The 23,172-nt window shown below is 46.9% G+C and overlaps 1 protein-coding gene across 1 annotated transcript in view; it reads right to left on the bottom strand.

Moving 5' to 3' along the window:
• Positions 1-2,111, bottom strand: part of LOC116949705 (phosphoinositide 3-kinase regulatory subunit 5-like) — a 53,972-nt gene extending 51,861 nt beyond the window's left edge. Inside the window, exon 1 of the mRNA XM_032967314.2 lies at positions 1,997-2,111. Coding sequence (XP_032823205.1) covers positions 1,997-2,096 — 100 coding nt within the window. The 5' untranslated portion in view covers positions 2,097-2,111. The remainder of the gene's footprint in view (positions 1-1,996) is intronic.
• Between the last annotated feature and the right edge of the window lie 21,061 nt (positions 2,112-23,172).

Here is a 23,172-nt window from a genome sequence, read left to right on the forward strand (position 1 = left end):
ACCCAAATTACAAAACCAATTGGAAGCACCGATTTTTCAAGCCGGTGAATTTGTACTCCTGGCTGCTGTTAATTTGGCGGGGTCGCAACAGATTTATTGCGCGCCGAGAGCGCGCCCATAACTCACCTGTCCTTGTGGCATGTGAGACACTGCATTGTACATTTGAATGCACGCATTGGCTCTCTGCTAACTATTACAAAACGGAATGATTGATGTGGGGGGGGGGGGGGAGGAATACCTCTGAATAGTCGGGCAAGCGGCAGATAATTAATCGACCTGACAAACAAGTGCGTGCATGCGCTTGCGTGCGCGATTTGTCACTCGCTGCGAGGAGCCGCACTCAAAAGACGTGCTGCTCACAAACGGCAGGCAGGGCACGACTCCCGTCATGCGTTGCGTGCGTGCACGTCACCGCCGCAATTGCACGTGCAAAGCACGCCACGCGTGCACCGCATTGCGCATAGAGCCCGTGGGAAGACAAAGGCGGCCGGACGTGGTTTTAGCCACGCGTGTTGACCTTCGTCAGTGCTCCTTTGCCAGCAGCCGCCAGTCGCCAACAATCTGTGAAGGCTACATGGGGGAATCTTCGCATCTATCTTCGTGAGTGTGTGTGTGTGCGTGAGCATGTGTGTGTGTGAGTGAGTGTATGTGTGAGCGAGTGTGAGTGAGTGTGTGTGCGTGAGCATGTGTGTGTGAGTGAGTGTATGTGTGAGCGTGAGTGTCTGTGAGTGTGTGTGTGCGTGAGCATGTGTGTGTGTGAGCGTGAGTGTGTGTATGTGTGAGCGTGAGTGAGTGTGTGTGAGTGAGTGTGTGTGTGCGTGAGCATGTGTGTGTGAGAGCGTGAGTGAGTGTGTGTGAGCGTGTGTGAGAGTGCATGTGTGAGCGTGAGTGAGTGTGTGTGAGGTGTGTGTGAGTATGTGTGAGCGAGTGTGTGTGAGCGTGTGTGAGAGCATGTGTGAGTGTGCGTGCGTGTGTGTGTGATGTGTGTGTGTGAGCGAGTGTGTGTGAGCGTGTGTGAGAGTGTGTGAGTGCGTGTGTGAGGTGTGTGTGACCGAGTGTGTGTGAGTGTGTGTGTGAGGTGTGTGTGAGCGAGTGTGTGTGAGCGTGTGTGAGCGAGTGTGTGTGAGAGCGTGTGTGAGTATGTGTGAGCGTGAGTGGGTTTAACCAGACATGGATTGTGTGAGCTCACAAATCCTTGAAAGATCTGAGCAAGTTCCCATCGGTGAGCTCCTCCGGCGAGCAAGGCTGCGATGGCTGGGTCATGTAGCCCGCATGCCCAGCCACCGCATGCCGAAACAGCTTTTGTTCGGCCGGATTGAGGGGGCTAAGCGGGCGCGGCACGGGCTAGAGAAGAGATGGAGTGACGTGGTACAGGAGGACGTGGAGCTGAGTGGACTTGCCGATGACTGGTACCAGCGGTGTCAAGATCGGCCTCTGTGGAGGAGGCTCGTGAAGGATGCTACTGGGCAGTTGGAGGCAGTCGCCCTCCAACAACAACGGAGGGCGGAGGAGCGGCGCTCAGAACAACGAGCGGAGCGCCGGGTGGCTAAAGCACAGCAGGTTGGCACAGTAGGGGGCACAGGTGGTGCATCAGCCAGTCATCTCAGTCAGTCGACCCGTGGCACCACCTGGGTCTGCCCCGTGACCTCCTGCCAACGGGCGTTCGACACTTCACGTGGCCTCAGGGTGCACATAGTCTGGCACAAGCGCCGTGGTGACGTCACCGCCACTTAGTGGCGAATGGCGGTTGTTGTTGTTAGTGCGTGTGTGAGTGAGCGTGTGTGAGTATGTGTGAGCGTGAGTGAGTGTGTGTGAGTGTGTGTGTGAGCGTGAGTGTGTGAGTGCGTGTGTGAGTGTGTGTGAGCGTGAGTGTGTGTGAGAGTGTGTGTGAGTGTGAGAGTGTGTGTGAGTGTGTGTGAGAGTGTGTGAGAATGTGAGTGTGTGTGAGCGTGAGTGAGTGTGGTGAGTGAGCGTGTGTGAGTATGTGCGAGCGTACCACGGAATGCCCTCTGCGGGTCGTGCAGGCCCTGCAAGCACCTGGACAGCGCATGCTGCACCCGCTTCTCGCTGCTGTGGCTCGCGTGGGGCTGATGCATCGTCCTGGACCCCCCCCCCCCCCTCACGGCCGCCCCCCACGCAACCCTACAGCCCAACAGCGACAGCAGGGCCCTGCATTCACGAACAAACGCCCACCAAATCACCAATTAAACACCGAGCGTCTCATTAGGGGCCGTCCATAAATGACGTCACGCGATTTTGGACGATTTTTGACCCCCCCCCCTTCGTCACACGGCGTCACAAAACGTCAGACCCCCCCCCTCAAATATGACGTCACAAAGCTCTGCCCCCCTCTCCCCCCCAAAAATAATAAATTTTTCAAATCGCTTTAAAATATTGCCATTGTAGTGCGTATTTCATGTGGCGCTGCACTCTGATGTTGTAGGAGGAAACATTAAAAAGTCTATTTAATTAAGTAGAACGTGTTGTCTATATTTATTTAAAGTTGCGCATTTTGATGTGACGTCACATTTCTCAACCCCCCCCCCCCCTTGTCACACATCGTCACAAATGTCTGACCCCCCCCCCCAGGTGCGTGACGTCATTTACGGACGGCCCCTTACGTCTCGCTTGCACTGTCGTAATAATAATAAGAAGAGTTTCAACTTGGAACGCGTCGCTGCAAAGCATTCGCTCGCTGAGAATGACTCGGAAGCATGCGATGGAACCACGCACGGGCGAGCGGAAAGCCGCCAACAATTCCCCAAGCTCTCTGGTCCTCTATTATTATAAGGTGTTATCGGCTAATTATTGAGTGCTTACGCGTGGGCAGGGAAGCAGATCGGCCAGAGAAAAACCCTCGCGGTGCGAGGGCGAAACGCTCTATCCCAGTGGTCTTCATTGCAAGGCTCGCTGGCAGCCCCCCCCGGTGGCCTCTCGCGCCTCGCCTGACGTGCGGCCCCCGACAACACGCGAAGAGTGAATCACCTCCCATCATCGTCGTGCTGCTGGCAAACCCCCAATGGTTTCAAATGGTGTGGCGGTCCTCAGCACTGAATAATCAATGTATTTTTGGCGAAAGTGAGAATGAGTGAAGAACACTTGCTCTACCCCGTACAGACGGAACGGCAGGAGTCCACAACTCTGCCGTACCGCCTTCTCCTGGCAAGCCACGGTATGACTCCTCATCGATGTTCGCAGGAAAGGAGTTTCACAACATCTCTGTGTGTGATCCACCAACCCCCGCTGCTGCGTCCACCGCGCTGGATTTCAGGCAGTCACGTGCATAGCCGCCATACGATTCAATCGAGGACATGCAAATGGGACATGGACAGCATGCGCAATGGAGCATATAGTCTTCTTTGTCTTAGGCTACCATCACAACAATGTCACCGATTGACGGCAGCAGCAGCAGCAGCAGCGATGCAGTAATAGACGACTGTTTGACCAGTTTCGTCCTCATTCAGACTCTTCAGTGACCGACGCTCGCCGGCTATGAGGTCTGCGCCTGGGGACCGTACACGCGGAGTCAGCCCTTCCACGCGATGGGTCTAAATTTAGATTGGAGACTGCCATCAATCATCAAATCTCGCCAATGATGAGAAGACAAATAATGCACCGTCGTAACGGGATTAGTGTACTATTATTGCGCCGTGGTGGCTTTAAGGTTGATCGTGATGGTCGCTGAAGTGAGCAAAGCACCTGGGGAATGTTCCCGATCTCAGTCAGTGGTAATAAACCAAGCAGGGGTTGAGCCTGGGCCGTGCTTACAAAAGCAACCACCACGATGTTCCAGAGACGGGTGCGGTAGGCGTTGTGGGCAGTAGAGGGCTTGTGCAGCAAAAAGTCCACGGTTAATCTGCACCCCCCCCCACCACCACCACCACCTTCACCAAACCACCTTTGACCAGCGTGGGTGAAGTATGGTCAAATCTATTCCTCAACGGTCACGCAAGGCGCGTGGGGAGGCTCTCGTCTGGGAGTGGATTGGACAAATTTGGCTGTGTACGTGTCCAGTGAGTTAAATAGGGACGGCATGAATGTCAATTGTTTCATGACCTAAAACTTTCGTGATTGCAGGAATTCACATTCTTGGTTCTTTCCGTGAAGTTACGTAGATAGAAAACTAAAATTCAAATTAAAAGCAGAAAACCCACGACGTTTCGATCGCAACAGAAGCGGACTTCTTATTTTCTCGCCACCTGAAGAATATATATTTGTTATAATGAATTAACAAAGTAGCATTCAAAATCAAGCGGCCAGCAACAAACAGCACTCTAACAGCTTGTAATAGATAAGCGTTAATGCACGACCTTGAATTAAGCAAATCTCCCTAATGTAGCACAGGTCTCAAAAGTGGTCATTCAAAGTGTAAATTGCAATGGTTGGTCGACGGCTCGTCAATTATAATGACTTGCGATGTGACGATGAAGTTAAACACAACACTGTGGGATTTTGGATTCATAAATTTTTTATATGTTTCAAAAGTAAATGTTCTCAATGTGATCTCAAGACGCCGTAAAACCGAGAGAACGCGCGCGCAACGTTGGAAGTTTGAAAAAGTAAAACGTGAACGGTTTATTTTAACGACTTGTGGAAAGCGGGTCGGTAGAATAATTGAACGCCGAGTCGAGGTCCTTCAGACAATAGTTTATTTTGTAGAATATCTTGATTTGAAGCTTTCGTGACTGCAGGAATCCATACTCTTTGGTTCTTTCGGTAAAGTCACATAGGTATAAAATAAAATAAATCACGACGTTTCGATCGCAACACAAGCGGTCGTCCTCAGGCGGAAAAAAATATAACCCAGCAGTGGAACAGCTGAACCAGCGAGAGAGCTGTTACAACACTTGCTGAACCAGCGAGAGAGCTGTTACAACACTTGTTGAACCAGCGAGAGAGCTGTTACAACACCTGCTGAACCAGCGAGAGCTGTTACAACACTTGCTGATCCAGCGAGAGAGCTGTTACAACACTTGCTGAACCAGCGAGAGAGCTGTTACAACACTTGTTGAACCAGCGAGAGAGCTGTTACAACACTTGTTGAACCAGCGAGAGAGCTGTTACAACACTTATTGAACCAGCGAGAGAGCCGTTACAACACTTGTTGAACCAGCGAGAGAGCTGTTACAACACTTGTTGAACCAGCGAGAGAGCTGTTACAACACTTGCTGAACCAGCGAGAGAGCTGTTACAACACTTGTTGAACCAGCGAGAGAGCTGTTACAACACTTGTTGAACCAGCGAGAGAGCTGTTACAAAACTTCCTGAACCTGCGAGAGAGCTGTTACAACACTTGCTGAACCAGCGAGAGAGCTGTTACAACACTTGTTGAACCAGCGAGAGAGCTGTTACAACACTTGCTGAACCAGCGAGAGAGCTGTTACAACACTTGTTGAACCAGCGAGAGAGCTGTTACAACACTTGTTGAACCAGCGAGAGAGCTGTTACAACACTTGCTGAACCTGCGAGAGAGCTGTTACAACACTTGCTGAACCAGCGAGAGAGCTGTTACAACACTTGTTGAACCAGCGAGAGAGCTGTTACAACACTTGCTGAACCAGCGAGAGAGCTGTTACAACACTTGCTGAACCAGCGAGAGAGCTGTTACAACACTTGTTGAACCAGCGAGAGAGCTGTTACAACACTTGCTGAACCAGCGAGAGAGCTGTTACAACACTTGTTGAACCAGCGAGAGAGCTGTTACAACACTTGCTGAACCAGCGAGAGAGCTGTTACAACACTTGTTGAACCAGCGAGAGAGCTGTTACAACACTTGCTGAACCAGCGAGAGAGCTGTTACAACACTTGTTGAACCAGCGAGAGAGCTGTTACAACACTTGCTGAACCAGCGAGAGAGCTGTTACAACACTTGTTGAACCAGCGAGAGAGCTGTTACAACACTTGCTGAACCAGCGAGAGAGCTGTTACAACACTTGTTGAACCAGCGAGAGAGCTGTTACAACACTTGCTGAACCAGCGAGAGAGCTGTTACAACACTTGTTGAACCAGCGAGAGAGCTGTTACAACACTTGTTGAACCAGCGAGAGAGCTGTTACAACACTTGCTGAACCAGTAAGAGAGCTGTTACAACACTTGTTGAACCAGCGAGAGAGCTGTTACAACACTTGTTGAACCAGCGAGAGAGCTGTTACAACAAGAGGTTATACATGTGGCGATGAAGATGGAATTCCTTTCCAGCTCAGACCGCGCTTGCTTGCCCATCGCCACATATATAAGCTTGTTGTAACAGCTCTCTCGCTGGTTTTAACAGTTCCACTGCTGGATTATATTTTTTCCACATGAGGCCGGCCACTTGTGTTGCGATGGAAGCGTCGTGATTTAATTTAATTGATACCTAAACTTGACTTTACCGAAAGAACCAAAGAGTTTGTAGAATATGTTGCACAAGAAACAACAAACTTCCAATTCAAGCTGCGGGGGGGGGGGGGCATTTCAGCAGCCGTCAGGATATGCGTGTGTAGGCCACACACAAGTGATCGTGTAACCACAGAAGGAAACGTTCACCATCAAAAACATTACCATGGTTTCCCAGCAATCATTGCATGTCAAAATTACACCACGTGTTCTTGTAGAAATGATAATATATAGAAAACACGTATCTCTCTCGATGTCGCCCGTGTTCAATTTCAAACACGTTGGCGACCCATGAATGTCCTTCCATTTAGCTCTGTGCATGATATTGCTTGAAAACATTGAATTATATACCACTCCCAATTGCATCCAATTGTTCAAATTGCGTATGTACCTACGTAATTTGCTGTCTTCGCCAGCTTTTGTGTGGTACCTATACTTTTCTCAGTAAAAAAACATATTCAGTCTCTTGTTTTCCCATTACATGTCCAGATAAAAATAATAATCCAACTTGCCTCTCTCTAACTCTTCATCTTCTTCTTCCACGTGTTTGTCCCACTCATCTGGGGTCCGCTGTCCTTGCCAACCTTCTCCACGCCGCCCATGTCCTGCACCATCTCTCTTTCCTCTCCTCGGGCCACCGTTGTCCGACCGCACCGCATCGCCCCCCCCACCTCTTCTTCTGCCTTCCTCTTCATCTCTTTCCTTCCACTTGTATCACTTGCACCTTCTGACCCACATCGTTTTCCTGTTGTCTCTCCACATGACCGAACCACACCCAGAGTCTTTTCTCTCTCATCTTCTCAGTGAATTCTACCACCTTGAGTCGTCCTCTCACTCCTTCATTTCTCACCCTGCCCTTCCTTATTCTTGGTTCTTTCGGTAAAGTCACGTAGAAGGGAAACAATAAAATAAGAATAAAATATATAAAACAATACAATTCTCACGACGTTTCGACTGCAACACAAACAATCATCATCAGGTGTGAAAACCACAGCAAGAAAATTCAAATTTCAAATTTTCTTGCTGTCGTGATAATTTTATTGTTTTATATATATTTTTATTTTATTGTTTCCCTTCTACGTGACTTTACCGAAAGAACCAAGAATATGAATCCCTGCAGTCACGAAAGCTTTAAATCTAAATCTGCCCTTGTTAAACCAAACATCCACCGCAAAATCTTCATATCTGTGACTGCCATAGCTTGGTCCTCCCTCTTTCTTGTGCCCCAGCGCTCGGCCCCATGTAACAGCACTGGCCTCACCACCGTCTTGTACTATACACTACACTATATACTACACTACTATAGACTACACCAGGGGTGTCCAAACTACAACCCGCGGGCCAACTGCGGCCCACCATCCATTTGTAATTGGCCGGTATCAAAGTCTAAAAATATAATGGACTATGGCCCACTGTATTGCACTTCTTAGTTTAAAAACTAGATGGCGCTATTGTTTTGAACAAGGCAGCGTCTTCACAAAGCAAGCAATCGAAGAAAAAATTTGCTCAGGGTCACCAGAAATGCCGGAACCGAAAAGACGCAAGATTGCAAGCGAGTGCAGACAATTTCAGACTCGGTAGAAAAATGAATATTTTTTCATAGAAACCAAGGGGAAGTGTGTTTGTTTGATTTGTAATGAGAGTGTTGCCGTGATGAAAGAGTACAATGTACGACGGCATTATGAAACGAAACATCAGACATTCACCTCCTACACTGGTGCCGAGCGGAAAGAGAAAGCAAATGGCAAGCTAGCCTGCTAACGCAGCAGCAGCAGGGTTTTTTTTTACGTGCTAACAAAGCCTGCGTGTTAAACGTGCTAACAAAGCTCAAGAAAATGCAACAATAGCCAGTCATGAAGTAGCTCAACTCATTGCCCTACACGGGAAACCTTTCCCAGACGGTGACTTCATCAAACAGTGCCTCACTAAAGTCGTGGGAATAATGTGCCCGGAGAAAATGCAGGATTTCAACGATGTTAGTGTGTCCAGAAATACGGTTGTGCGGCGAATTGAAGACTCGTCGGCTAACTTAAAACAGCAAGTGTCAGATAAAGCTTATGCTTTCGATTTTTACTCGATTGCATGTGATGATAGCACAGATGCCACGGACACTGCAAGGCTGTAAATTTTTTTGCGGGGAGTTGATGATAATTTTTGCATTACGGAGGAACTGCTCGATCTTCGGAGTCTAAAGGGGTCAACAACTGGGAAGGACATGTTTTGAAGCTGTGTCAGATGCAATTGACCAGGCTGGACTTAAGTGGGACAAGCTGTGTGGAATTACAACGGATGGGGCTCCAGCAATGACAGGCGAGCGCAAAGGAATGGCCTCTATGGTGAGTGCCAAGGTGCGGGAGAGCGGAGGTGAGGCTGTCAAAATGCACTGTGTCATCCACCAAGAAGCCCTCTGTGCCAAGATAATCTAGCTTGGCGATATGATGAACACAGTTGTGAAAACTGTCAACATAATTCGGGCCCAAGGGCTTTACCACAGAGAATTTAAAGCGTTCCTCTCTGATGTCGATGCTGAATACGGGGACCTACTACTACCATTCTGAAGTGCGCTGGCTCAGTCGCGGCTCTGTGCTGCAGCGGTTTCATTCCCTGAGATAAAATATCGACAAGTTTTTGAAAGAAAAGGGCAGACCTCTCCATGAGATCAGTGACCCTTTATGGTTGGCAGACCTGGCCTTTTTAGTTGATCTCACTGATCATCTCAACACCCTGAACAAGAGACTACAAGGCAAAGAGCAGCTGGTACCACAGCTGTATGCGCACATGAAAGCATTCCGTGCGAAGCTCCGTCTCTTCGAGTCACAACTGTGCAACTTCAATGTAGCGCACTTCCCCACGCAGACCGAAATCAAATGCGCATTTCCAAATGCCAAGCTCTCTGCAAAAATGGGAGAATATGTGTCTGTGATCACATCTCTCATGACAGAATTCAGTCAGCGCTTCCAAGATTTTTCTGTCATTGAGAAGGAAATCACATTGTTTGCGGCTCCGCTTTCAATGGATGCAAAAGAAGTGGAGGAGACCGAGAATAAAATAATAAATTGATATAATAAAATAACACAATATCTCATTCTACGTGACTTTACCGAAAGAACCAAAGAAGATGAATCATTGCAGTCATGAAAGCTTTAAATCGAAAAGTGGAGGAGAGTCTGCAATTAGCACTGATCGAAATTCAGTGTGATGATTCTCTGAAGAATCAGCATTAGCTTCTTTCCCTACCTGACTTCTACCGGAGCTTGGAAAAGGCCAAGTTTCCTCTGATGAGACGCCACGCAAAACGAATGATGAGTCTGTTCGGCTCAACATACATCTGTGAGCAGACATTCTCTCCGTTAACGCTGAACAAAAGCAGACTGAGAACCAGAACGACCGACAGCCATCTCCGTGACGTCCTTCGCATCTCAACCACCAAACTTTCTCCTGACCTGCCAGCTATCCTTCACACCAAAGCGCAGCATCACTGCTCCCACTGAGCGCAACATTCTTCCCATTACAGGTAAGTTAAAAATATACACACCGTTTTCATTTGCTAATAAGTCCAATAACTTAATAAATTCAGTCAATTAAAGTTGTTGACAATTTTTTAACAAACGTTAGTTGATGTGTTAACAATCCCAATGATTTATTTGTGTAATACGCTTGAAATATCCACATCCCCTATTTCTCTTCTTGTCTCTCCCTTCATACAGGACAATGAAGGGGGATCAGCACCCTAAGAATCAATCTGAGGCTGTCACTGAGAGAATGACCTGCCAACCTTTTTGTAAAAAAAGAAATGAAAATCTACTAATGGAGAGCTATGATGGAGGCTTTTTTTCTTCAAACATGTTCAATTATTATCAAACGTAATTTACCTGCATTTGATTGATTTTGCCAATATTAGTGCATGAGAAGTGAGGCAGTATACCTCACGTCTAGTGAGTGGCCCAGTCCTTCGTTTATTTTTCTGTATGTGGCCCTTGGGAAAAAAAATAGTTTGGACACCCCTGCACTACACACTTTTCCCTTCAACCAAACTGGGACCCTCTTATCGCACACCACAACAGCCATCTCTCGCCATTTCAGCCATCCAGCCCTTTCTCTAACTATTCTTATGAATGTTCTTGTTGTGTACATTGCTGCTATCCGCAACAGATCTGCCACTCATCTTGTCTGTCCGTGACATTGTTGAATATAATAATTACCATAAAAAAGATATAGTTCACATATCGCCTTTCACAAAAAAAACATACGTCCCAAAGCAATGTACAATAAAAAAAACAATAGAAATTACACAATTCTGCACACGCCACTCATATTTACACGTGTATATCATCCAGACTAATGCGCAAATTCGACCATCGTTTAGCGCTGTGTATATTACATCCTCTGAGAGGGGTCAGATAGCCACCACTCAGCGGTTTGGCCCCATTAGCCACTGGGTCATTTTTTTATGGGGAGTGGTGATGAATGCCACTGGGTTTTTGGCGGTTGCACCGCGCAGCTCTCCGACGTGCTGTCGAGTTGTTAGCCAGCGTATCGTTTGGCGTTGGACGTCATACCGAAACGTCGGACCTCAATACCCGAACGAATACGCGGTGGGTGCAACCCAAGAACACACGTGAGAGCGCTGTTACAGTTTCAATGCCATGAGCTACCCGGCAATTCCTGCGGTGATTTCCGCCACAGAAAATAGCAAGTGACGAGCACGCCAAAGGCTTTTGGAAATGTGCTCACAATTGTTTTCGTGGAGTCGGGTCGAGTTCGTAAAATCTGTGTTGTGGACCTCCTCCACCCGACACAGCCAAATAAATGAAGTTGTTACGTGATTGATGAATACGCGCGTCGATGTGTGACTGCTTCAGCACAGCAGTGTGTTGGAAACCAAATCGACACCACATTTAACAATTGGGTAACGACGTTTCGCTGGTAATTACAACCAACATCGCATCAGGCAGTTGCCAGAATTGTGATGTGACCGAAATATTAACTTAAGACACTATAATATCAGTTGCGAAAGCCTACGAGTTCAATGAACTTTTTATTTAACTCAGTTAATGTTCCTAGAGTGCATGCTCTACATTTTTTTTAGGGGGGGGGGGCGGGTGGGGAGTTACCTAAATTATGAAACAACAACCGTTTATTATTAATAATGATTTTTGGGTTAGATCACGAATGTATATATGTTTTGTAACCCTCCACCACCCGACACAGCCAATTTGTAAGGGATTCGTCACGTAAACAAAACGCCAATTGGTTACTACTGCAGCCCACCGAAGGTGCATGGTTTATAAAACATGCGGTACTGAGTTCACAGAGATGGGCGACGCATTTGCCGTCAACCGCGCATTCATTGCAGCGCCAAACACATGGATAGGCGCCCGCTGTCCTTGGAGCCACGTGCTTGCATTGCCACGGCTGAACGTAGAAAGCAGCGTGATCACTCCAAAATCCGCTGTGTTGTGCGATGGCAAAGTATTGGGCAAATATTGTGCAACCGCACGTGATTTGTTCAGATTGTGCAATGAAAGGAAATCAATGAATTGTCAACGTCGTCTGTCCAGTGTGCCGAGCGTGCCTACTGGGTAGACATATTTATTGCACCCGCATGTGTTGTTTAATATGGCCTCATGATGCGGTTAAAATTGGGCGCTTATGTAAAACTTTTGTGGGCCTTTTTTTTTCGTATGCAAATAGTTGAATGCAATTTCCGCGGTTGCGTTCCAAGAGATCACATTTGCATCATCTGCAGATATTGGAGACTCAGCAGGAATATTCAAATGCAATAAATTATATTTTCCCCCAAGCAAGGAAGCAAACATCTCGCCACGGCGTCACTCCTTTTTTTAAAATCTTATTTTATAAATATTGTGCCTTTGCTCAAGGCCGCGTTAGATGTTTTAAATGCGGTACAAAATAGAGTGATGTAGATGGCAGGGGTGTGCATGGGCTGAGGAATGAATGACCCTAACAGAGGGCACGTCGGGAGGTTACGAAATGGCTATTTGGGAAGTACGGGATGGAGTGGAGGGGAAGAGGGGCAGAAAGAGGAAGGGAATGGGCGATGGAGAACAGGCGAGTTGGAGGAACGAAGGGAGGATAAAGAGGGGGACTGCTTAACGTACACAGGGGGAAGTTTATATCAGTGGTCGGGCGCAAGGAGGGAGGAAGATCGAACACGAGTTTGGGCACAGGGAGGAGAGACAGAGAATCCGACAAACTCCGCCACTCCTGATGCAGTGAAGAACCTGGGTTCAACCACGCCCATGTAAAACTATAGTTGCTGCCTGACTTAATCATCAACCGCACGGAGAGGAGTAAATTTGTTACCCGAGTCTTGTGTCTCGATGAGCGCATTTTAAGAGAATCTCGAAATAGTAATATCATGTTGCAATATCATAGGGACACGTGTTTATTCTTGATTTATTTCGTTTTTTGAGCCAGCTGGCCGGGATTTGGCAAGGGGCATAGTCCACTTTGGACCGAGGCAACTGGAGATCCGAACGATTACATATATTCAGGAACGCACAAATAGAATAAAGTAAGAAATACATAAGGGGCCGTCCATAAATGACGTCACGCACCTGGGGGGGGGGGTCAGACATTTGTGACGATGTGTGACGAGGAGGGGGGGGGGGGTTGAGAAACGTGACGTAACATGAAAATGCGCAACTTTAAATAAATATAGACAACACGCTCTACTTAATTAAATAGACTTTTTAATAAATGTTTTCTCCTACAAAATCACAGTGCAGCGCCACATTAAATACGCACTACAATGGCAATAGTTTAAAGCGATTTGAAGCATGTTTTATTTTCAAAATGGAAATATGGTTTGGGGGGGGGGGGAGCAAAGCTTTGTGATGTCATATTTGAGGTGGGGGTCTGATTTTTTGTGACGCCGTGTGACCGGGGGGGGGGGGGGGGGTGGTCAAAAATCGTTCAAAATCGCGTGACGTCATTTATGGACGTACCCCTAAATATACAACTAAGAAGATTCTCTATTTTTTCTTCAAATATTTTAAATCTTAAAACCCTGTTGACGAGTCTCACCCTTGTCTGGGAATCACTGAGAATGATCGCGCTATAATTACAGTGCTAAGAGCGCAACGATTGAAATCACGCCATTGTTATTCGTTCACGAGCGAAATAAGCTCGCTGTCCGATGTGTTTCCACGAGGTAGGGTGGGGGTAAGGGGCCTGCGGTGGGGTAACAACGGCATCGTCCTGGTGCTGACAGAAGTGATACCTCTTCTTTGGTTCTCTCGGTAAAGTCACGTAGAATGAGAATAAAATAATAAAGTAAAACAATAAAACTGTCGGGACGACAGAGCTCTGTCGTCTCGACAGTTTTTTTGTTCCTTCACCCGAAGAAGGCCGCTTGTGTTGTGGACGAAACGTCGTGAGAATTTTATTGTTTTATTTTATTATTTTATTCTCATTCTACGTGACTTTACCGAAAGAACCAAAGAAGATGAATCCTTGCTGTCACGAAAGCTTTAAATGGAAGTGATGCCATCATCCACGATCAGGCGGAGGGTGCAAATTTTCACCCTCCTCTAGCTGGTGTCTTGCACCTCAATGTATGAATATATCCATAATAAAGGGTATTTTGGGGGTGGTGGTGGTGGGTGGGTGGGTGGGGGTGGTGGGGGTTAGATCGCATGAATGTAAATGTGTCGTTAAACCCGCCACCACCCGACACAGCCAATCAGTAAGGGTTGTCGCGTAAATAAGATGTGCCAATTGGTGACTACTTCAGCACATCGGTGTGTTGGAGAGTAGAGGCACGACAACTGCATTTCGAGTAGCGCGTGCACGTGCGTTGGACTTCGTTCGCACCATACGCAGCCGACCGTGTTCAGTCGGAGGTGCCGACAAACCATGCGGCTCAACAGAGCAAACCACGTGTGAGCACCCTCACCCTCTGACATGTGCTCGGAGCTTTTTGCGAGAAACTAAATTCCTGGAACTATGCACCTGTACTCAATTTCGGGGCAAATATCACCCAGCCGTAACCGCAACCAAAAAAAAAGCTATGCGGTCGTACACGAGAAAAGTCGTTTTAGTCTGCAAAATAATGATGTATGTATTAACGTGTATTCGATTGCGATTGTGTTCTATCCTGTACGTGAGTATGTGCTCGATTTCATATTAATGGCGTCCAGCACTCTCCACATATACAGATGTGTGTTTAAACTTGCAATAATGTACATCGCAAAACTTTTAATGGTATTTTGAACAAGTTTTCAAAAAGGACAAAAAGTAGCATTGCATTCCCGAAGTCATTTGAACGACGGCTGATGTGCAGACCTGGAGGGTCAGTGGTAATTGCGAGAGTAACGCCGACTGAAATTGCAATTGCGTTGTGATTCCAATGACCGTAATCTGCCACCTGCACGTTTGCAATTGTGACTGTCTGCTCTGGCGTAGAATGGCGCCACTGCGCGGACGCGAAGCGATCCACGACGCACGTGGTGCTGATTTCGTTTGCTCGGTGTGCAACGAGGGGTGATCTGAGAAAAATTATTTCATTTCATTGTAAATGAAATGCGAGTGAAGTAGTGGGGGGGGGGGGGGGTGTGGGGGGGGAGGGTTACAGAGTGCAGTTTAGAGGAGCGAATGCCACTGCTTCTGCTTTTGTGTGCGCGTAATGGTTGGCAAGTCAGATTTGCGAACCAAATGTCTCCGGTTCGATACGATCCCGCTCCGCGTTATTTGACACAACAGTGCAAGGTTTATTAAATTCCCGCTAGCCGGTATGTATATATACACACACACACAGTGCATAGATGTGACCACTTCCCATAGGCGACTCGAGTGTGTTGCGGCGAAGTGTGTCGGTATTCTCACCTCTTTCTAAATAAATCCTCACCGGGATAGGAAGAGTAGGCCAAAACTACCAGCAGCGGCACGAGCAAGCAATTGCGGGGCTGGACCTGAACATGTTTTTGATATATTGAGAGTCAAAGGCAAGCGCCGGGTAACCGAGGTCCCCAGTGTCTCTTCCTTAGAGCCTACGAAGTGCTCCGTCTTAACCACAGGTGTTTTCTTTTTATCTTCCACAATGGATGAATGAACACATGTGCCATATGCTGCACATAGCTTCGATGTGCTTAGAGACGCACAGAGGCCGTGGTTATAAAAGCACAACCAATTGTTGCTTCTGCTACGTTTTCGCCAAACGATACCGGTTAATGATGATGGTGGTGGTGATGATGGTGACGATGGTGGTGATGATGGTAGTGGTGGTGGTAACGGTGGTGATGGTGACGGTTGTGATGGTGGTGATGGTGGTATGTTGACGACAATAACGGTGCACAGTAAGTGATGTTGTAATGATGGTGGTCCTGACCGTGGTGGCTGGGTGGTGGTGGTGGTGGTGATGTTGCTGCAGGAGCTGATGTTGCTGCAGGAGCTGATGATTATGACGACGGTGTTGATAATTATTTATGTTGCTGTTGGTGGTGGTGATGGTGATGTTTGGCGATGGTTGTTGACCCTCGGATTGCACAGCGTGCAGTGGTGTATGGTAATATTTACGTGGGGGTTCTGTGCAGGGAATTTGCAAGCACACAAATCATCTGCGCGAGTCTTCATGGAGCAGCAGCAACATCAGCAACAGCAGTAGCATCATCAGTCGCATTGCCGGCATCATCGTCACTCGTATTAAATCACCATGACCGTTATCTTCGTCATCTTTATAATCTTAACTGTCCACTATCCGTCATCATAATCAGCTCCACTATCCATAAGGAATATCACAGCATCATCGCTGCTGCTGGTAATGACCACGACCAACATCATGATCACACCCACATCATCTGTACACACTTCCATGATTATCAACGCTTGTTATCATCAATCGTTACCATAGTGCACACGTATATAATAGCCCAGTTAAAATAATAAGCATGCCTCCTCATGGTGCATCTCCAAACAGATGCTTACAGCCTTCTATGATTACATCTCTGTAAATCTCCCAACTTCATGTATCCTTGGTCTCTCCTGATAGATATCGAACTCCCATCTCTCAACGCATCTCTCACCACCCTCCTCCTCTTCCTCCTCTCAGTCCACATTCATCTCAGTGCGCATGTCCCAATCTTATCAAAACGTTTAAAGCCAGGGGGATTCATTGCTGCCTCCGTGCAGTTTTGCCATTCTTCTGTGTGCTGTTTGTGATGTCCGTCTGTGTGTTGCCTCGCTGTTTTTTTTGGTTTGGCCATGTTTTTGTTTATTGTAGTATGGAGTTAGACTGATGGCCTTAATCTTAGTTGTCTTGTGGTTGTTGTTGGTGTTTGACTTGCATCCCACTGGGATTTTTGCACACAGCGTCGGTGTATGGTGCTATTTCAGGAATATTTTGATGTTTATTTCCTGGATTTTCTGTTTGCACAGTCACATAATCACTTTAAGATCTTTTCTTGTTCATGTTTTTGTTTGTTGCGGTTGCACCCGATTCAAGAGCTGAATGGCTCACAGGGCTATACCAAATAAATGGAACTATGAAATGGAAATGGTTTTCTACGGATAATACCCGCTTTTAGAGATAATAGCCGCAAAGTCAATGGAAAATACAAGGTTTGTGCAAAATAGAGGTACCCAGATTCTAGCAGCAATTATTCACATTGCTTATGCACTTTCGTTACCAGAATTGCACGGTGTTTTTTTTTTCTCTTCCGCCATAAACATGAAAGAGGCAAACGTTGAAAATACGCGAACCGTTTTCTTGGTGCCATTTTTATTTGACAGCGCTCAATACAGCACGATAACTGCGGGGCTTACGATTCACTTGCAAAGGCAAACGCAGTACTTTGATATTTACCGTAATTGCCCAGCAGTCGAGCGAGCGGGCTCACTGTTGGAAGATTTTTGCGGGAACAAAATCCTGAATGGGGGGGGGGGGGGGGGCTTGAGTCGGCGCCCATCATCCCTCTCTCTCCGGGGTTGACAAAATTGGTACCACTTTGTGGGAAAGTCACCTCTGTTGAATGAAACACGACCGGCTCAGGGCTGCTTCACAGGAATTGGGTTTTTGTTCTTCCTCCAAAAGTATTTTACTAACAAAACGATATCAGGTGCCCAACGCAGAGGATATGAAAGGGGTTGACACCAGCACAACCACACATTACAGATTACAGTGTAATGGAAACCTGTTTTAGACCACATGTTTCAATAAACTGTTTCAATACATTCCACAACCCCCTGATGTCTTCCTAAGCTCTGATACCCCTGTAGGAGTAGAAATAAAAGGGAGAGGGAGGACGAAGTTGGGGGGGGGGGGGTGCCTAAATGCCATCACGAATCTTGATTTGAAGCTCACGAATGCTCTAAAGAATCAATGTCCACTGGAGGAGAGACCGTGAAGGGGCTCCATTTTTGGTGGTAAGCTTCCTCCTTGCCTCTTAGTTTTGCACTCAGAGGAGATATTTATTTTAGCAGGAATTGAAATCACTTCGACTTTTGTTATCGGGCCAAATGAATCAGCTTCCTGTCACGTTAATAAAAAACCACACCACTTGTTTATATATTTAATCGTATTATAGACTGACTTATCTTGTTCGCCCAGGAAAGCTTAATTGAACTTGAACCTCGTGACTCTTTTTGAAGGAGGGCCCCGCTGTCGGAGGGCGATGCTTGCTCTATATATTCCCACTCCAGTAATCGCCGGTCAATTTTTTTATCCTTCAAATTTAGAACCTTCACGGCAGCACTAGATGGGACCGTTGTGTGGAGTGGGGGGGGGGGGTGCCACGAATTCCTCGAGGTTAACCCGAGTGACGCGTACAATTACTCAGCACGAATGGACAACGTGCAATTAAAAACTTGGCAGAGGCCTTCGCCCTGCAGTGGAGTGATCATGGCTGCTGCTGCTGCTGATGATGATAATGGTGATAGTCAGGGGCGGGGCCAGGATTTTGACTTTGGGGGGGCTGACTTCAATATTCTGAGATATCCAGTGTGTTTATATTTTCCAATGGGCGCCACAAATGTATAAAACATTTTTCATTGGATTTGAACGCGGAGTTTATTAATAGGTCGGAGCCGCTGATGTGGCTAATAAGTTCGATAAGTTCGAAAGGCTGCCGCTAAAGCAGCCTGCAGGGCAGCACAAGGTGGCAGCCTGCAGGGCAGCACGAGGTGGCAGCCAGCAGCATTTTGCAGCAGCCGGATATTCGGTTATCCCGATTACCGTCTTTCCCAAAATTTCAGGGGGGGCTAAGCCCCCCCGAGCCCCCCCTGTGGCTCCGCCCCTGGTGATAGTCACAACACCATGGCAATTGTAGGATACAGATTGACTTTTGGCGCATTGGGACCTACGGATGAAATGCGCCTTACAAGTGTAAATCGTTAAAATTATCTTAGGGGGCCACCAGCAGATGCAATAGATACGACGGTAGGAGAAGTGTCATATTCACACTCGAAATATTACTCTGAGGCCAAAATTCCTGTTGGGGCAGTAATAAATACAAGGTTAGCGTTAGTGATACTGCATGAGAGTCACACAAAGTAACTAAGACAATCATATTCAGGCCTTACGTAAATCTAGGTGCAAGGACAGGATGAAATGCATTTCGATAGGGAAAGGAACATTATTGCAGATGTGATGCGGAAAGAGGAAGTTATACACTAAAAAACAAAACGATTTAATTCATTTTACCAGGTAATGCCCACTGCGCTATATAGCTCTTTTTTCACAAGCGACCGGGCCACAAATGTTATCTCAACGAAGTGGCTTATCACGTCGAAATTTGCATCAGTCAAATACTCTAAACGCATGTTTCTTTTAAATGTAGAGGGGGACACCCGGAGGACCCGGAGAAAATCCACGCAACCAAGGGGAGAGATAGAGAAATTCAAACTCCAAACATACAGCAGACTTCAGGGTCGGGAAGGAACCCCACGACCTCGTGCATACCAGGCGAGGTAGTTAACATCTCCTAGCCACCGTGGTGGGTGCCGAGACGTGCGTGCAGAGCGCAGAAGGACGGAGGAGGGCAGGTAACCGAGACGGGCGCTTGGGTGTCAGCCAGAGTTTGGCGATCAAGGGCAAGAGGCCCGAAGCCAGATTGTGACAATCTGCACCGTGTTGTGTAGGAGCACACCCTGGAGTTCGGCTGTCAACTGTGCAACAGCTGAGGAGGAATCGTCAGGCAGAAGGACGTTACGGTGAGGCGCTGCAACGACGCCTAGAACTTGAACGAGAGTCCCTCCCCAAACTCACTGGGGATACGCATTGTCTCTTAAAGGGGAGGGGGGGGCATGGACCCCCAGCATTGACACACCGTACATGATTTACCCCTGTGGGAACACAGAAGTGGAGGGGCGGGGGGGGGGGATAGGCCTCGTGCTGCCAACGCGATGAAGCGCGCCCTTCGCCGTACGGGAAAATCGCAGGCAGAAATAAACGCACGATCTAGGCGATAGCTCAAGCTGACTCATCGCGTTAGGCTGCTGCTGTACTCGACGGCAGTGCAGCGACCGTGTCGTGTCCTCGTTTTAATTATGATACATTTTAGCCAGAGTCGACCAGGGCCCAGTGCCGGATTATCGTAGGAGTAAAAGTCTCTACATATGCTGCGGGCCCCGAACTTTCAAGGGCCCCGCGCTAAATGCGTTCAAGCTATCAATTCCGTTTCAGTGATTCTGCACTTGCTCTATTACTGTAGTACTATATCACCTTCAACTTTTATGAACGACTGGGTGTTTAAGGTTAGCGACTTGTCGTATTATCTGGCCGTAGAGCAAATTAAAAAATACAATGACTTTACTATGCAAGTAAAAAAAAAAATGTGTTTTAATATTTGTGTGTTTTTAGGGCCCCTTTACAACAATGATACAGGCCCTGCACTAGCTTAATCCGGTCATGGCAGGGCCGAGCTCCATTCCAGAGGGTTTGGTGGAGCTCCAGAAAATGTTCCACGAGGAATGAAGTATATTCTTGGTTCTTTCGGTAAAGTCACCACGTAGAAGGGAAACAATAAAAGAATACAACTATAAAACAATACAATTCTCACGACGTTTCGACTGCAACACAAGCAATCATCATCAGGTGTGAAAACCACAGCAAGAAAATTTGAAAAAAGTGGCGGTCTTGTTAACGTTCGCACCACGGAGAGCGATTTGGCAGTTACTCAGATGGACGAGTCCATCTATGTCCGGAAAAGAGGAAGGGGGAGACGAAAATAATTGATGCGGTCTGAAAGCCACCGTAAGCGTGAACAATCAATTAAGACCCGAAAAATGGTTTATAAAATCCTTCCAATGATTGCTAAGCCAGAATCCTTGGTTCCATTGCCCCTTAGCTCTCGTCTCTTTTGATGGGACGGCGGCGAGGGGAGCAGCACAAGTTCAGATATCACTTCACCGCTGATGTTAACCGTGGCCGGCAATGGAACCAAGGTCACCACCGTGTTCGTAGCGCGAACCGTTCTGCTATCGCTCCACGATTGAATTTACGCTCACGATACCCATGCATCTATTTTGCCGTGCAATGTTTGATCATCATCCATGACAATCAGCAACCCATGGTTTATCCAATGCTGCATGAAGGCATCTGTATGCTGTAACCACACCACACGTTCCTTGTCTTAGAGTTGCATGCGTTTATAAAGGGTATTCGGTTCATCGTGTGGAATGTCTACGCATCGGCTACACTTTGCTGCATTGAGGCGCTTCCTAGGTAAACGGCATCACAATACATTTAGAGTGTTGTCCTTTTGAATGTCAATACCGATCCAGCTTTTGCGTTTCCTCTTTTTCAATCAGACCTACGCCTCTGCTCCGCGTGCCTTTTGTCAAGGTCTACAATTCCTCTTGGGAGGTCATAGCTCTGGATTGTTATTGGTGCATTCCGAGTTCCTGACCCTCTCTGCTCGAGATCAAGGACCGTCACAAGTGACGGCAGGCCCCAGGTAAATCGGCAAGGCCAGGAAACAGGTCCCTGCAGGGTGGGCTGGTAGGAACATTGGAATTTTGCGCAATTTTATTTTTACACCCCAACAGCACGAGATTTCACTTCGTTAAAGTATTGAAAGGGGATGGACGGACGGACACATTAATCTATTGCAGGCTGGTACACTCAGTTTACAACTTCGTTCCTACCAGTATAAGATGCATGCCCTGTTCACCTTGGGGTCTGACACAAATATCCCCTGGCTCCTTGGCTATTTAACAGGGGTGTGCGATTCAGGGTATTTTTTGCAAATACAGTTATGTCTCAGAGTATGTGGCGGGGGTTAGGTTCTGTGTACCCCCGTGTAAGCGCGCATTCGTGTAAATTGGGGTTTGCCTATACGAGTCTATACACTATATACACACTAATATTTACTACTAAATTACTATATACTGCTATACTCTACTATATATTACTATATTACAATACACTACTAGATACGACTATACACTACACTATACACTCTATTACCCTACGAGGGTAGATATTAAATGTAAGTGTATATAAAATGTACATAAATGTTTAATACAGTACGGTACTGCACGGTAAATTATTCACTAATCACCAGTAGCAAGCAGGTCAGGTAGAGCACTTTGTTAATATTAACACTATATATTATTAATGCGAGATCAGAACACGATAGTTTATTGGAATTGTTTCTTATGCGTGTGCAACGGTTAGACGCCGTGAAATCCACGTGCGCGCGATGGCGGTGGGGGTGGATGATTTAACTCCTCGTTTCTCTCACCGTGAGAGCGTGTAGCGAAAGTCCGAGTGACACAAAGTGTCAGGATGAATTGGGGTCGACCGGTGGCGTACGAGCGGATTCGCGGACTCTCTGAGCCCGCGTACTCTGAGGCCTTTTCCGTGCGACCACTTTGTCCGTGTCGTTTTGAAAAATCCCATTCCAAAAGAAATTCACAATTCCAAAATCCTAGATTTTATCAAATTATTGATCAGCATCGGTCGATCAATTATTGAACTAAAATCAGCTCATCAGACTTTTGGTTGTGGGAATTAAATGACAGTATAGTAAAAACCTTGGATTGCGAGTAACTTGGTCTGCGAGTGTTTTGCAAGACGAGCAAAACTTTTAAATAAATATTAATTTGATAAACGATCGAGGTCTTGCAAAACGAGTAGTACGTATAGGCTTTGTCTGCCGAGCATCACGTGATCACAACTGATATACGAGTGCTTTGATATACGTAGTGCTTTGGATTACAAACACGTTTCCGGAACGAATTATGCTCGCAATCCAAGTATTTACTGTGTTTCAGTAACTTAGCAAACTACGTGTAAAGGTTACGTGATGGACAATTACAATGAGAAGCAAATTGACAGAAACAAATCAGACGGTGAAAACCAAACAGAACCCAATTCCCGAGCCCAGTCACGTGATGCGGAATATATGAAAAGTCACAGTCATCGTTGAGGAAGTCACAATCATTAGATGTTCCAATGACAGTCAAGTATCACACAAATGATAATTTATTGATGAAAATATCCCTCGAAATAATATATTATTTATTTTGTGGACGATTACTCAGGAGACAAACATCAATCAACAAGCGTGACAACTGCTGCCCCCCCCCGCCTCCCCAAAAGACCAATTGCGTTATTGGCTGTGACAAGACGATGCTATTTATAGTCTTGCGAATGATGGCAATATGTTCTGGTTCTAAATGTCAATGTCGAGGCCTGCGAGCCATGACGAGAGGGCTTCGGGAGAGAGTTCGTGTAGATTTGCTGTTCCTCCTCTGTTGAAGGGACTACGGTGGTTAACTCTATGGTCCATAGTTTGGGATGCATGGCCACAATCACACTGCTGTGGCTCGTCT

Source organism: Petromyzon marinus, chromosome 37 (genome assembly GCF_048934315.1).
Source record: "Petromyzon marinus isolate PM22_M1 ecotype Great Lakes invasive population chromosome 37, UKy_Petmar_22M1.pri1.0, whole genome shotgun sequence".
Taxonomy (NCBI): domain Eukaryota; kingdom Metazoa; phylum Chordata; class Hyperoartia; order Petromyzontiformes; family Petromyzontidae; genus Petromyzon; species Petromyzon marinus.